The following is a 14,550-nucleotide window of genomic DNA, read 5'->3' as shown; positions in this document are numbered from 1 at the left end:
TTACCAGTTCAATCAACACACTAAAATCCAATTTCATGGAGAGACGTCACGTGCTAAAACACTTGCCAATAACTAGCGCGTGAAACTAAATAACAAAAGTTGAGAAGGCCAAGGGGTGGTAAGAATGATTAATTCCACAAAAGTAATAGGTTTTCAAATAGTACACGTAATCATATTCACTGGAGTCATCGAATGTCAAAAACTCGTTTAGGTAACAAAACGTATTTCTAAACATTTCAGAATAAACAGTTGTAACTCGAGACATTCCACTGAGACCAACGGAAAGGTCACAGTAATCCTTAAATTACTGACTGTGAGGTCCAGTAGTAATTAGTGGTAATATTCTGTATCTTAGTGTGTTAAGTCGTGCGACTCGTAATCTGAGGGTCGCGGGTTCGCATCCCTGTCGCGACAAGCATGCTCGCCCTTTCAGCCGTGGGGGCGTTATAATGTTACGATCAGTCCCACTATACGTTGGTAAAAGAGTAGACCAAGAGTTGGCGGTGGGTGGTGATGACTAGCTGCCTTCCCTCTAGTCTTACACTGCTAAATTAGGGACGGTTAGCGCAGATAGCCCTCGAGTAGCTTTGTGCGAAATTCCAAAACAAACAAACAAACTAATATCTTTAAACTGGCGTCTGTAAAATATTTTTAAAAATTTCAAAAACTATGATTTATAAAATAAAAAAAAAACATTTATATGAGTTGGAAATTTAATTTGAGGATACAGTATTTTTCAAGTACACGAAATGTTTTTGTTCAAAGCTAAAAAATATAAATAAATAAATATAAGCATTGATAGGTTTGGGGATTCCATGGAAAGAAGAAAACGTACACTGAAAGGTATCTTAGGGTTAGCAAAGATGGGAAATTGATGGTAGAGTATATTCCTAACTATCCCTGCTTCCAGTATTAAAATTATACAACATGTGGCCTTAACCGTAGAATTAGAGACTCGTGTGGCTCAGGTATGTTTTCAACGACTAAATACAAGAAAGGAAGTCTCGTACCCATAAGGGCTTTATCTGTCTTTTAACCAAACAATGATATTGGCTGTCATTCTAATAAAACAAATTATAAATTCATTGTAAATCTAAAAAGGCTATATATTTTGATTTAAGTGCCATGAAAAGGCTTACATTTCTCGTACAATCGCCGTGGTGAAGTAATTTTTGATGACGAGAAACCCACATAAAATAAAGTGTACCTCACAACGGCTAGTATGGGTATTTCATGTGGGTTTCTCGTCATGAAAAAATAAAAATACTTTTGTTCATCGTACTGTTTACATACGGCATACACATAATTTCTAGAAATCCATATGAGCATGTTTTAATTCAATATTACCTATATATAGCATCCGATGTTTACTCTCTTCTACCACGAACTATCCAAAAGTGAACAGTATGAGGAAAAATAAATAACTAACAATTTTGACATTAAATAAATAATTTCTTATTTAAAATGGAACTCTGCAGAAGGTCACAGGGTGCGCACTTTAACCACCACCCCTAGATACAAGGTTATAGGGTTAAATGCTGCCAAAAATAGTACGTAAAATTATTGTGAATTATTTTAACACACAGCGTTATTGGAAATGTAACCTTAAGAGTTACCACCACCACCTGGGTAAGTATCTTATTTCTTTGGTTTGAATTATCGCTCAAAGCTACTCGAGGACTATCTGCGCTAGCCGTCCCTAATTTAGCAGTGTAAGACCAGAGGGAAGGCAGCTAGTCATCACCACCCACCGCGAACTCTTGGGCTACTCTTTTATCAACGAACAGTGTGATTGACTGTCACAATACAACGTCCCCACGGCTGAAAGGGCGAGCATGTTTGGTTTGACGAAGATTCGAACCTGCGACCCTCAGTTTATGAGTCGAGTGCCTTAACCACCTGGTCATGTCAGGTCATCTTATTTGTTCTTAACTTTTGAAGTATAGAATTTACAATAATTTTACCAACATTAAGCTTATTAATACCCATATTTTTTCATATTTTAATATTTTTAACTCATTTGAACGATAGATACTTTAGAAAAATAGTGAAATAAGCCCATTAAAAAAATTGGTGAATAATAAATATTTTATATATCATAATAATATAGATTTCATCGTTAACTGTAACATCCTCAAATCATTTAATGTCCAAATGTCAATATATCGTATAATATTTAACGTATGTTATTTGTTTATTAATTACCACAAAACTACATAATGGGTTATTTGTGCTGTTCCCATCACGACTATTAAAACCCAGTTTCTGGTGTTATAAGCCATAGTATACTAAGATACCAACTAAGAGTGTTCAGTTTGATAAATATCCTTGTAATGAATAATCTTTGTAAATATACACTGTTCTATATTCAGTTTTTCTCCTTTTATTACAGGCTGCAGGCAGTCAACCATATGGCGCATATGCTTTTGCAATTTTCTAAAAAAAATATTATACCTCTTGTTAATATATTTAGAACATTTTGAATGTTGTTAAGCCTAAATTTTTAGCACCGTCAGGGGTACTTAGACTAACGTTTATTTCTATTCACTGTTATTAATCTGTTGATTTAATTGTGTGTGTGTGTGTTACCCGGCATGGCCAAGTGTGTTAAGACGTTCGACTTGTAATCCGAGGGTTGCGAGTTCGAATCCCTGTCGCGCCAAACACGCTTATCCTTTCAGTTGTGGAGTCGTTATAATGTGACGGTCAATCCCACTATTCGTTGGTAAAAGAGTAGCCCAAGAGTTGGCGGTGGGTGGTGATGACTAGCTGCCTTCTCTCTAGTCCTACACTGATAAATTAGGGACGGCTAGCGCAGATAGCCCTCGTGTAGCTTGGAGCGGAATTAAAAACAAACAAACAAAGTATTTATAACGTATGTATGATTATATATGGAAGTTTATATATTTAAATATAACTTTAATTTTATCAATCATTAGAGGCCCAACATTTAATCTTTAGTTCGGACCAAACAGCCCACTTTTCAGTGGACAAGTTTCAGTTGTTTTGACAATGTTACTTCGATTTATCGTTATGTGGAGGTGGTGGTTACTTATGGTATAAAAAGATATATATTTCCTGATTACTTGCTGTTTTAAGAAAGTGTTTAAGTATTCTTCTTAGAAATTTCTGGTATAACACAAAACGTTATATGTTACTGTTGTTAATAAGGCTTTAGAATTGTGTTGTACATGTGGACTACATGCTGGATATTCCAGGGGTCGACGTTGTAGTTTTTATCAGAAGATATTTAAGAAACAATTTTATGTTAATGCAAATCACTTTTGCTTTATTCCATCTTAACAGAATATCACACGAATATCAAAATACTTGGATAATTAAAACTTGTGAACTTCACGTGCAGTAGTAATGCTGATTGCTGGTAATATCAAGAATCGGGTTATTTTTCATCTGACATATTGTAAAGTTAACAGGGGCAAGCCCACGAGAGGATAACCTTACAAACTCCAGTTCCAGTACGTTTCTCTGTATAACGAATAACACCATTCAGGGCCACGAAGATGGTTTCGTTAGGAGGTCCTTGTGAATCTGTCTGTCCGGCCAAAGCAAAAAGAGCACGACAACCCAAACAGGAATTGATTTCCTTGTCGAAGTTCATATCATTCTGCACTCGGACGTACATATTGCTGACATAAATCGTAACCCGTTTCACATTAGGCTGTTCAAGAGCTCCAGACATTGTTTCCAGTAAACCTGATGAGCAATCATCGTTTTTAAAGACGCCAATATTGGGTACCAAACCTTGAATTTCGGCGTCCTTGGACTGGGTTGACGCATCACCACCGTAGCCGTTGTTGGTGGCGCTGTCACCGACATTAAAGAGCCATCCAGTGGCGGAAACGTCTTGGTCTAGTATCAAGTCAATCTTCAGCATTTTTCGACCACATGCTGGACTCGCCAAGCAGTAGTCACATTCAAGACGCGTAAAATTAACTTCAACTTTAGCATACCTTCTACAGGATGATTTCAAGTTTACTGATTGATCCATATTGTTAATAACTTTGATACCTTCAACTGATCCCTCAGTAAAACCATCTTTCAGGTCAACAGAAAGTTGTTCAGATAAACAGCAACATCTCTCACATTCTAAGTTTTGTGGTGTGTCCTGAATAGCTAGAAACAGTGTAAACAGTCATCAAGTTTAATTACATATGCCAACAATCTCATCACAAGCAAAATATTCTGTACAATTCCAAATACAAACACGATTAGCCTCGAGTAAGTCCAACAATACTAATAAACTACGACAACCTTGGTTATGGCCGATATAGTAATTAACAATAACTTAGGTAACTTAGCTAATGACGTGATATCGCATTATAAAATTAATAAATCTCTTATCAACTGTATATAATAAAAATTTAAACGAAAGTGTGATAAAACCAATGAATGCTGTAAACCTGTATAAACCACTCAAATATTCACGCTACGTGCATTTTGAGGGCTGTACATAAAAATCTTCAATCTGTGCGCTAAATAATTCAGTGTTAATACATAAAACTTGTGTTTCTGTTTGGTGAAAGACCTGTGGTATTCATTCTGTATCTAAAAAATTATAAAATGTCCCCTACATAGCGAACATCATGTTTTCAGGCTAACCAAGCAGTCAACATCGTAACTCAGCTAGAGAATGAATCATTTTGATGATGAAGTATTGTTGTCCGTTTCCTCCCAAAACTTGCTTTTTAAAAGACGCGTTAGATTGAGTTTCTGTAAATACTATATTTATATTAACATTAATCTTGTAAAATATATTTATTTCCACCTGATTCTGTTAGGTTTTTTGTGCTTTATAGCAGCTAAACATTATTTAAAAAAACAGCAAAAGTTAACTTTACCTTCAATGGTCATAAGAAGCAGTGTTGCAATGATGGTGACAGTCTTCATGGTGATTTCTAAAGGAACTTGGGAAAGCTGAACCTATCCCTTGTCTTATATAGCATGTTAAACACAAAACTATGTTTTATTATTCAGTGTCAACATACATTCATTTCCTTCCGTACTTTATCTATTCCACTTTCTCTGTTTTGTTTGTTCATATTTCAGATCTAAGCTATATGGAACCACCTGGCGGAAATGTACACCAAAACTGTTTACGAAAACAGTTATTTGAATAGAATAAATACCGATTAAAATACTTGCCAGTTATACAGGAATATAGCGTGTGTTTATTTTCATAGCATAGGCACGTCAAGGCCGTGTCCACCGAGAAGAATCAGCCCCTCATTCAATAGTACGCATTTCAATATCAATTTTATTTCTGCATAAAAGCAGTAACTTATTAAAATGTCCATGTGATAGAAATATTACAGGAAATCTCTTGTCTCTATGTTAAAATAATGGACGAGTTATATACTATGAATATTTCTAATAAACATCATGTATTATCCGTTTTTACCTACATGCTTTGGAAAGCTTCTTTTCCTATAAATTAGCGGTATAGTAGACACTGTTTGTTTGTTTTGAATTTCGCGCAAAGCTACACGAGGGCTGTTTGCGCTAGTCGTCTCTAATTTAGCAGTGTAAGACGAGACGGAAGGCAGCTAGTCACCACAACCTACTGCCAAGTCGTGAGCTACTCTTTTACCAACGAATAGTGAGATTGATCGCAATTTATAACAACCCCATAATTGAAAGGTCTAGCATGTTTGGTGTGACGGGGGATTCGAACCCCCCAACCGTCAGATTACGAGTCAAGCGTCCGAACCACCTGGCCATGCCATGGCTGAAAGATGAGCACGTGTGATGGGGACTCAAATCTGCAACCCTCGGATTACGAGTCGAGTGCCTTAACCCACCTTGCCATGCCGGGCCAGGAGACACTAAATTTTACTCTCAGAATATCAAATTAAGTACACTTTTTTATATTTCATTAGTTGGGTACTCTGGTTGTTAACAATATTTTCGGCCGTAAACCCAATATTATCTCTCGGGATTTGGCCAGCAAACAAAAATTTATGTTGGCACAAAATACAGTGGTACCTCGGTTCTCGAACAATTCGGTGTTCGAACATATTGTTTGAGAAAACAGTGTCTCGGTTGTCAAACATAAACTCGGTTCCCGAGCCAAGCAGTCGTAGCCCGAACCCCCGATATAACCCGAACGACCCTTCGACCATTTTTAGCCCAAAACGTTTTACCCTCACCTGTCGCTCAGTCCACACCCTCACTAAAATCTGCTGTGAATGTTCTTGTTTTTCTTTTTGTTGTTTTTCTAAATATTCTGATTAAATAAGACACTATGGGGTCAAAGAAGTATAATAAAAGTAGCAAACCAAAAAGAAAAGTTGTTAGAGCCACAATAGAGGTGAAAAAAAATCTCATAGCGAAGTATGAGAGTGGTGTTCGCGTGTTTAACCTTGCTACACAGTTTGGTATGGTGAAGTCTACAGTCTGCACCATACTGAAAAATAAAGAGGTAATCAAAGGAGCTGATGTTGCATAAGGAGTGACAATGCTTACGAAACAAAGATCACAAACAGTGGAAGAGGTAGAAAAACTGTTATTGATTTGGGTAAACGAAAAACAGTTATCTGGTGATAACATTTCTGAGACCATCATTTGTGAGAAAGCGTGTGTTTGTGTGTGTTTCTCTTATAGCAAAGCCACACTGGGCTATCTGCTGAGCCCACCGAGGGGAATCGAACCCCTGATTTTAGCGTTGTAAATCTGTAGACATACCACTGTACTAGCGGGGTCTTGTGAGAAAGCAAAGTTGGTGCATGCTGACCTCCTGAAAAACACCACTGGAATGAATGCTGACACAAGTGATGCCTTTAAGGCTAGTAGGGGGTGGTTTGAAAAATTTAGGAAGAGAAGTGGCATACATAGTGTGGTGAGACATGGGGAGGGTGCCAGGCAGAAACAAACCTCATTAGGTCCAGTGAGTCTCCAGCAGGTTGTAGCGGTGCAAAGAGACAGAACCCCAGAAGGAGAGTTACCTGACGTTTTTATGGAAGGTGACTCCCCTTCCAAACAATAATAACCCTCATACTCTCCACGTTCCTCACCACCTTTCACTTACGTCATCAGCTCTCCTCAGCACAGGTAAAGTGCAGTTGAATGTTCATTTATTGTTTTTTTATTGTATATAGTTTTTGTGGTTGACATGTAAGTATTATTATACAGGTATAAATAAGCAATATTTTTACTTAAAATGCTTCATAATGCATAATTTTCGGAGGTCTGTAACGGATTAACTTAATTTGCAGTATTTCTTATGGGAAAATTTGATTCGGTTTTCGAACAGCCTTCTGGAACGGATCAAGTTCGAGAACCGAGATACCACTGTATATATATATTAAGTTAACAATGTAAACAATCTTTACAACAAAAGTAAAGGAACAATAAACAGTTAAGCAAAATATGAAGTAACTGTCTTCGATATACTTAACTGGTATAAAGAAGGCTGTGCATAAAACTAACAATAAACATAGTGAACATTCTAACACTATCAGTGATGACGAGAAACCCACTTGTTGAGAAATTTATATGCAAAAACGGCTCGTTTGGGCTGAGAAAACACTTTTACATAGAAGAGCGAACAACGTATCGACCTTCTTCGGTCATCGTCAGGTTCACAAATGACCGAAGAAGGTCGAAACGTTGTTCGCTCTTCTATGTAAAAGTGTTTTCTCAGCCCAAACGAGCCGTTTTTGCATATAAAATTCTAACACTATAACACTGAATAAAGCGGTTGACATGCGTTATCAATGATTCCTTCCTAGGTATATATGATACTCTTAAATTTCTACCCATTACCAATAATTTCTGAGCATATGGTATGTTAGCATTATGAACTTTACCACTCTTTGGTTTAAATTACATTTGTATTTTTATATGCACCATTTTGGCGCTGAACTAAGCAGATAATTCGGGATTTGTTTCTTTCAATGTAAATGATCATTTCGTAATCACAGAAGCAACGGCCACGTTGGAAGATAGAACTGTCGTAAACATTTAACAATTTATTTCTCAGTTTACGTATTTTGGAGTGTTAATTTACAAAAGTTACAACTTTTACAAGTGCGAAGAATAGAACAGAATAATCGCACCACTGTTCAAAAAACATTTTTTTTTTATTGTAAGATAATGTAGTAAACGATATATGCGCCTGTTTGATTGGTCAATTGTAGGATTAGACAAGCTTTGATGTTAGTTCTGGCCGTTTTCTTCAATTCTGACCTTATGACCTTATGCTTGTTTTGAATTAAGCACAAAGCTACACAAAGGGCTATCTGTGCTCTGCCCACCACGAGTATTGAAACCTAATTTTTAGCGGTGTGTTTCTGCAGACATACCACTAGGGGGAGTGATTGAGAGTGGTCTTTTGTCAAATACATTTAACCTTTTCCAAACTTTATTATTTAATTACGTTTAATACAATTTTATAAATTCAGCTTGTTTCTCTCACGCCTCTTAATTATGTGTTCTTTCTCATACTGTGTTCTCTTGGAATTAAACGTGTTTACAAATACGTAACAAAAAATTAATTTCCTTAACGTGAAACGCTCGGGGTCTTTCTTGTCTCTTTCAAACCACTGAGGGGCGCTCAGGAATAAGCTTGATGTTTGATAACACCAAACAACGGAGTTCCAAACTCGCAGTGTGAACTTTACAAACAGTCTGTTGTTTAGTTTACATTTATACACAAGCAAATGGTTTTCCACTTGCCACCAGGTGGCTCAACAGTAAACTTGTGAACTCGTAATGCTAAACATCGGACTTAGATCCATGCGGCCGTCACAACACAAATGTCCTCTTCTACTTTACATTTAACAATTGTTTCCACTTTTTGTGAAACTAAATTCTACAGACGAAATTCATTATTACCGTGTTTTGTCATTCATAAGCTTTTGCTTTTCAATGCCTCTTGGAAATTCTGAGTATTTAAATTGAACACTACTTTATTATCTAAATGTATGGATATTTCAGGTCGTATAGAGGTATTAAATATTATTTTCAAAAATGACCTAATTTCAGTTGTTGTTGTTTTGAATTAAGCACAAAGCTACACAATGAACTATCTGTGCTCTGCCCACAACGGGTATTGAAACCCGGTTTTTAGCGTTGTAAGTCCGCAGATACATCACTGTGCCACTAGAGAGCCTTAATTTCGGTAGGCACCGCACTACCTACGATACATAAAAAAAAGGCAAAATATAGTTCTGATACATTCAGTTCCACTACGATTTTATATCGGCTGATATTGTCACGTAGCTTTTTCGTCTGCTGATTCAAAATCGTTTTAATGGAACTCCAATCTCTGTGGTTCTTATGAAATCTTAATTATTTGAAATGGATATCAAAACTATTTCAAGTAGCTAATAGAAAAATGTCAACTGTGCTTCCAAACCTGCTATCCAAATTGAGCCTTCCAAACAAGATTTAGTGTTTTTTATCAGTGTGATTGCCCTTTACGTTAGTGATAACTGCTGTTGGTGATCCATGATGTTAACAGGATATGTGTCCCGATATGTAACACAAATTATGTTCCTGGATAGTATGTGTTATTTCTTAATTACTTATGTTGTAAAAGCACTGAAAATGACCATTATTCACTTCAAACTTTACTTTTGTGACCTGGATAATGAAATTTAGAAATTAACCTATTTTCTATGTAAAAACGGTCAAATTTAGACATTTCCATTTACATAAGGTCAGAATAAAACAACATATAAATCAAGATTTACATGTATTTATACTAAAGTTATACAGAAATGTTTAGAAGTGAGTAGTGTTTCGAAATTTGCGACTGTAATGTAAATTACTTTCACGTATCATCCTCCAAATATAGTCTCCCATCATGTTTTTGTTATATGCTCCAGGTCACAAAAGCAAAGTTTGAAGAGAAAAATAGGTTTTTTTCCATTAACTTTAGGCATAAGTAATTGGGAAATAACACTTTCTGCACAGGAATGGCCAAGCGTGTTAAGGCGTGCGACTCGTAATTCGAGGGTCGCGGGTTCGCATCCCCGTCGCGCCAAACATGCTCGCCCTCCCAGCCGTGGGGGCGTTATAGTGTGACGGTCAATCCCACTATTCGTTGGTAAAAGAGTAGCCCAAGAGTTGGCGGTGGGTGGTGATGACAAGCTGCCTTCCCTCTAGTCTTACACTGCTAAATTAGGGACGGCTAGCGCAATAGCCCTCGAGTAGCTTTGTGCGAAATTAAAAAAACCCAAAAACAAACTGCCCAGGAACAAGTAAAAATTCTGTTACATATTGTTATTTATAATAGCACTGAAGAATTATATAGTGTGAATATATGTGTAAATTGCATGATGGATATTTCAGGGTTTGGTGAACAAGTTTTTATCAGAAAATATTCAACACACACTTTTCAGTTCATGCGAATAAGTTTATTTTATTCCATCTTAACAGAATATCACACGAATATCAAAATACTTGGACAATTAAAACTTGTGAACTTCACGTGCAGTAGTAATGCTGATTGCTGGTAATATCAAGAATCGGGTTATTTTTCATCTGACATCTTGTAAAGTTAACAGGGGCAAGCCCACGAGAGGATAACCTTACAAACTCCAGTTCCAGTACGTTTCTCTGTATAACGAATAACACCATTCAGGGCCACGAAGATGGTTTCGTTAGGAGGTCCTTGTGAATCTGTCTGTCCGGCCAAAGCAAAAAGAGCACGACAACCCAAACAGGAATTGATTTCCTTGTCGAAGTTCATATCATTCTGCACACGGACGTACATATTGCTGACATAAATCCTAACCCGTTTCACATTAGGCTGTTCAAGAGCTCCAGACATTGTTTCCAGTAGACCTGATGAGCAATCATCGTTTTTATAGACGCCAATATTGGGTACCAAACCTTGAATTTCGGCGTCCTTGGACTGGGTTGACGCATCACCACCGTAGCCGTTGTTGGTGGCGCTGTCACCGACATTAAAGAGCCATCCAGTGGCGGAAACGCCTTGGTCTAGTATCAAGTCAATCTTCAGCATTTTTCGACCACATGCTGGACTGGTCAAGCAGTAGTCACATTCAAGACGAGTAAAATTAACTTCAACTTTAGCATACCTTCTACAGGATGATTTCGAATTTACTAATTGATCTATGTTGTTAATGACTTTGATACCTTCAACTGATCCCTCAGTATAACCATCTTTCAGGTCAATAAAAAGTTGTTCATATAAACAGCAACATCTCTCACATTCTGCGTTTTGTTCTATGTCGTGAAAAGCTAGAAATAGTGTAAACAGTCATCAAGTTTAATTACATATGCCAACAATCTCATCACAAGCAAAATATTCTGTACAATTCCAAATACAAACGCGATTAGCCTCGAGTATGTCCAACAATACTAATAAACTACGACAACGTTGGTTATGACCGATATAGTAATTAACAATGACTTATGTAACTTAGCTAATGATAATTTCATACTAGAAAACACTATGGCGTAACTTATAAGAAATATTTTTAATTTATGACTTCAAAGTTGGGAATAAATTTTGGCATGAAATACATTCGCATTTAAAGTGTTAGATGTTGAGTACCGTATCTTCTCGTGGTTATGCCATCTAACACGAGTACGACAGCTTCTAGGTGTTCATGTCATCTAACACAAGTACCACAGCTTCTAGGTATTGTGTCATCAAACACAAGTACCACAGCTTCTAGGTGTTCATGTCATCTAACACAAGTACCACAGCTTCTAGGTATTGTGTCATCAAACACAAGTACGACAGCTTCTAGGTGTTCATGTCATCTAACACAAGTACCACAGCTTCTAGGTATTGTGTCATCAAACACAAGTACCACAGCTTCTAGGTGTTCATGTCATCTAACACAAGTACCACAGCTTCTAGGTATTGTGTCATCAAACACAAGTACCACAGCTTCTAGGTTATTATGTCATCTAACACGAGTACCACATCTTCTCAATGGTTATGTAATCTATCACGAGTACCACAGCTTCTAGATGGCTATGTAATCTAACACGAGTACCACAGCTTCTAGATGGCTATGTAATCTAACACGAGTACCACATCTTCTCAGTGGTTGTGTCAACTAACAAGTTATTATAATTAAAGATGTTACTCTTAAGAATAGTTAATAATTTGGTCCACAAATGCTAGGTGATAATACTTCTATGTCTGACTACAGATTTTAATTTCATTAGCTCTGTACTTCTGTCAGTAAATGGACCTATAAAGTAAAGCTCACCTTTACGTTTATTAGCTGTGATATTAATTTAAGTTCAACAAATAACAGCTAGTCTATATTGCTTATCTCACTCAATCCTACCAAGATCAAACTTCTGAGACCCTTTGTTTAATAAGCTTCGAGAAGGTCTCGAATAATCCAGTCGTTGATCTATGTTTGCACCCACGACTGGTGTGAACGACTGGATAATTTAAAAACTGGCAACCTTCAGATTCGCTTTTAACTCTGTCGTTACGCCAATAAAGATTTTCGTCCAATAGTCGTCTCTTTCTGCTAGTGAATGCATCATTTTCGTGTCGAAGAATTGGTCATTACCCAAGAAAAATGCATTTAAAAGAATCGTTTGATTACGTTTCTGTAATTATATTTATATTAACGTTAAACTTATAAAATATATTAACTTACTAATCGATCTGTTAGTTTTATCGTGCTTTATACCATAACCTTACCTTCACTCGTCACAACAAACAGTATTATAACGATGGTAACAGTGTTCATGGTGGTTTCCAGAGAAAACCTGACTGTATCTCTCATTTTACAGTTCTTTTTAATCCCAGATATAGTTTAATCTATCTGTCTCTTTTATTACACAACAATTACTAATCACGTGTTACGAGGAGCACGTGTAGAAACATTTCTAAATAAGTTCATAAATACGGGCCGCATGAATTGTGCTTTCGTAGAACCGAAAGCGAGAATTTGTACTTAAGACTTTTACCACAAGGTTCTGTGTTACACAATAACACATCTAATGTACTGTCACATATTACTTTTAGAATAATGACGTTAACGTGACACAATCAATTAGATACATTCATCTGCAGAATCAACTTATAAAACTTACAGCACAACAAATACTCGTGTTTTTTTGTCAAAAAGCAACTTACCTCAACTACGATAACGACTATTTAAGTTAATTTGTTTTGCAGTTTTTTGGCAGAAACATCACTGAATTACAAGTAACGTTTCACCGATATAACTAATACTGTGAGTTTTAACATGGCTACACACAAACCCAACAAATCCCCGACACTGTAGCAGCTAGTATCAAAACTTAGAACACGAAAAACCGGGTGTCGATACTCTTGGGTTGTTTGTTTGTTTTGAAATTTGCGCAAAGCTACACGAGGGCTATCTGCGCTAGCCGTCCTTAATTTAGCAGTGTAAGACTACAGAGAAGGCAGCTAGTCATTACCACCCACTGACAACTCTTGGGCTACTCTTTTACTAACGCATAGTGGGATTGACCGTCACATATAACGTCCACATGGCTGAAAGGGCGAGCGGGATTCGAACCCGCGACCCTCGCATTACGAGTCAAAGGCCTTAACGCGCTTGGCCATCGATACTCTTGGGGAGTACAGAACAGAACACTCATTGTGTTACTTTGCGCTCAACTACAACAAAACAATATTTTCTATTCGCTTTAATGAATCATTGTTAATGTCTTTAAAGTATTGAAACGACAAACTTTAGTGAGCAGCTACAAAGCTAAAATCCGGGTCTTTTACTTGTCGATTATCCTTTCTCAAAACGTGAATATGGGTATTTCCACATCATTAGTAACTCCGGTTTGTGCACGATAGAAGGTACAGTATTCACGTGCACTTTCGTGTTCTGACAACAAAATACAACCAAGTTCCTCACTTTTTTATGCCTTACAAGCTGGAACCACTCGTCTCATAATTAAGGTAGATCGAGTAACTTTCCATGAAATTCAAAACAAACAAACAATTAAGGTCGTGCAGTATAATTTATCTTCTTGGTATCGATTTTCAAGTTGTAAAAATACTGTTACACAAAAAATTAAGTGTATCCGTCGTTTCTTCCTACTAAATATACCAGTTTGTCTGTATCCGTCGTTTCTTCCTACTAAATATACCAGTTTGTCTGTATCCGTCGTTTCTTCCTACTAAATATACCAGTTTGTCTGTATCCGTCGTTTCTTCCTACTAAATATACCAGTTTGTCTGTATCCGTCGTTTCTTCCTACTAAATATACCAGTTTGTCTGTATCCGTCGTTTCTTCCTACTAAATATACCAGTTTGTCTGTATCCGTCGTTTCTTCCTACTAAATATACCAGTTTGTCTGTATCCGTCGTTTCTTCCTACTAAATATACCAGTTTGTCTGTATCCGTCGTTTCTTCCTACTAAATATACCAGTTTGTCTGTATCCGTCGTTTCTTCCTACTAAATATACCAGTTTGTCTGTATCCGTCGTCGTTTCTTCCTACTAAATATACCAGTTTGTCTGTATCCGTCGTTTCTTCCTACTAAATATACCAGTTTGTCTGTATCCGTCGTTTCTTCCTACTAAATATACCAGTTTGTCT

General features: G+C 36.9%; 2 protein-coding genes across 2 annotated transcripts; both read right to left on the bottom strand.

The window, feature by feature from the left end:
- Positions 1 to 3,261: 3,261 nt before the first annotated feature.
- On the bottom strand, positions 3,262 to 5,002 carry LOC143246919 (uncharacterized). The gene is made up of 2 exons (XM_076494190.1): positions 4,860 to 5,002; positions 3,262 to 4,134 (listed from the first exon to the last, which is right to left on the bottom strand). Exons 1-2 carry the CDS (start codon positions 4,906 to 4,908, stop codon positions 3,428 to 3,430), a joined length of 756 nt encoding a protein of 251 aa, XP_076350305.1. The 5' UTR covers positions 4,909 to 5,002; the 3' UTR covers positions 3,262 to 3,427.
- A 5,355-nt stretch (positions 5,003 to 10,357) lies between these two features.
- LOC143246918 (uncharacterized) lies at positions 10,358 to 12,822 on the bottom strand. Its single transcript, XM_076494189.1, has 2 exons — positions 12,665 to 12,822; positions 10,358 to 11,229 (listed from the first exon to the last, which is right to left on the bottom strand). The coding sequence occupies exons 1-2, from the start codon at positions 12,747 to 12,749 to the stop codon at positions 10,523 to 10,525; spliced, it is 792 nt and encodes a 263-aa protein (XP_076350304.1). The 5' UTR covers positions 12,750 to 12,822; the 3' UTR covers positions 10,358 to 10,522.
- Positions 12,823 to 14,550: the final 1,728 nt, after the last annotated feature.

Source organism: Tachypleus tridentatus, chromosome 3 (assembly GCF_004210375.1).
Source record: "Tachypleus tridentatus isolate NWPU-2018 chromosome 3, ASM421037v1, whole genome shotgun sequence".
In the NCBI taxonomy this organism is placed as follows: Eukaryota; Metazoa; Arthropoda; class Merostomata; order Xiphosura; family Limulidae; genus Tachypleus; species Tachypleus tridentatus.
This window is presented reverse-complemented; position numbering and strand designations above follow the sequence as displayed.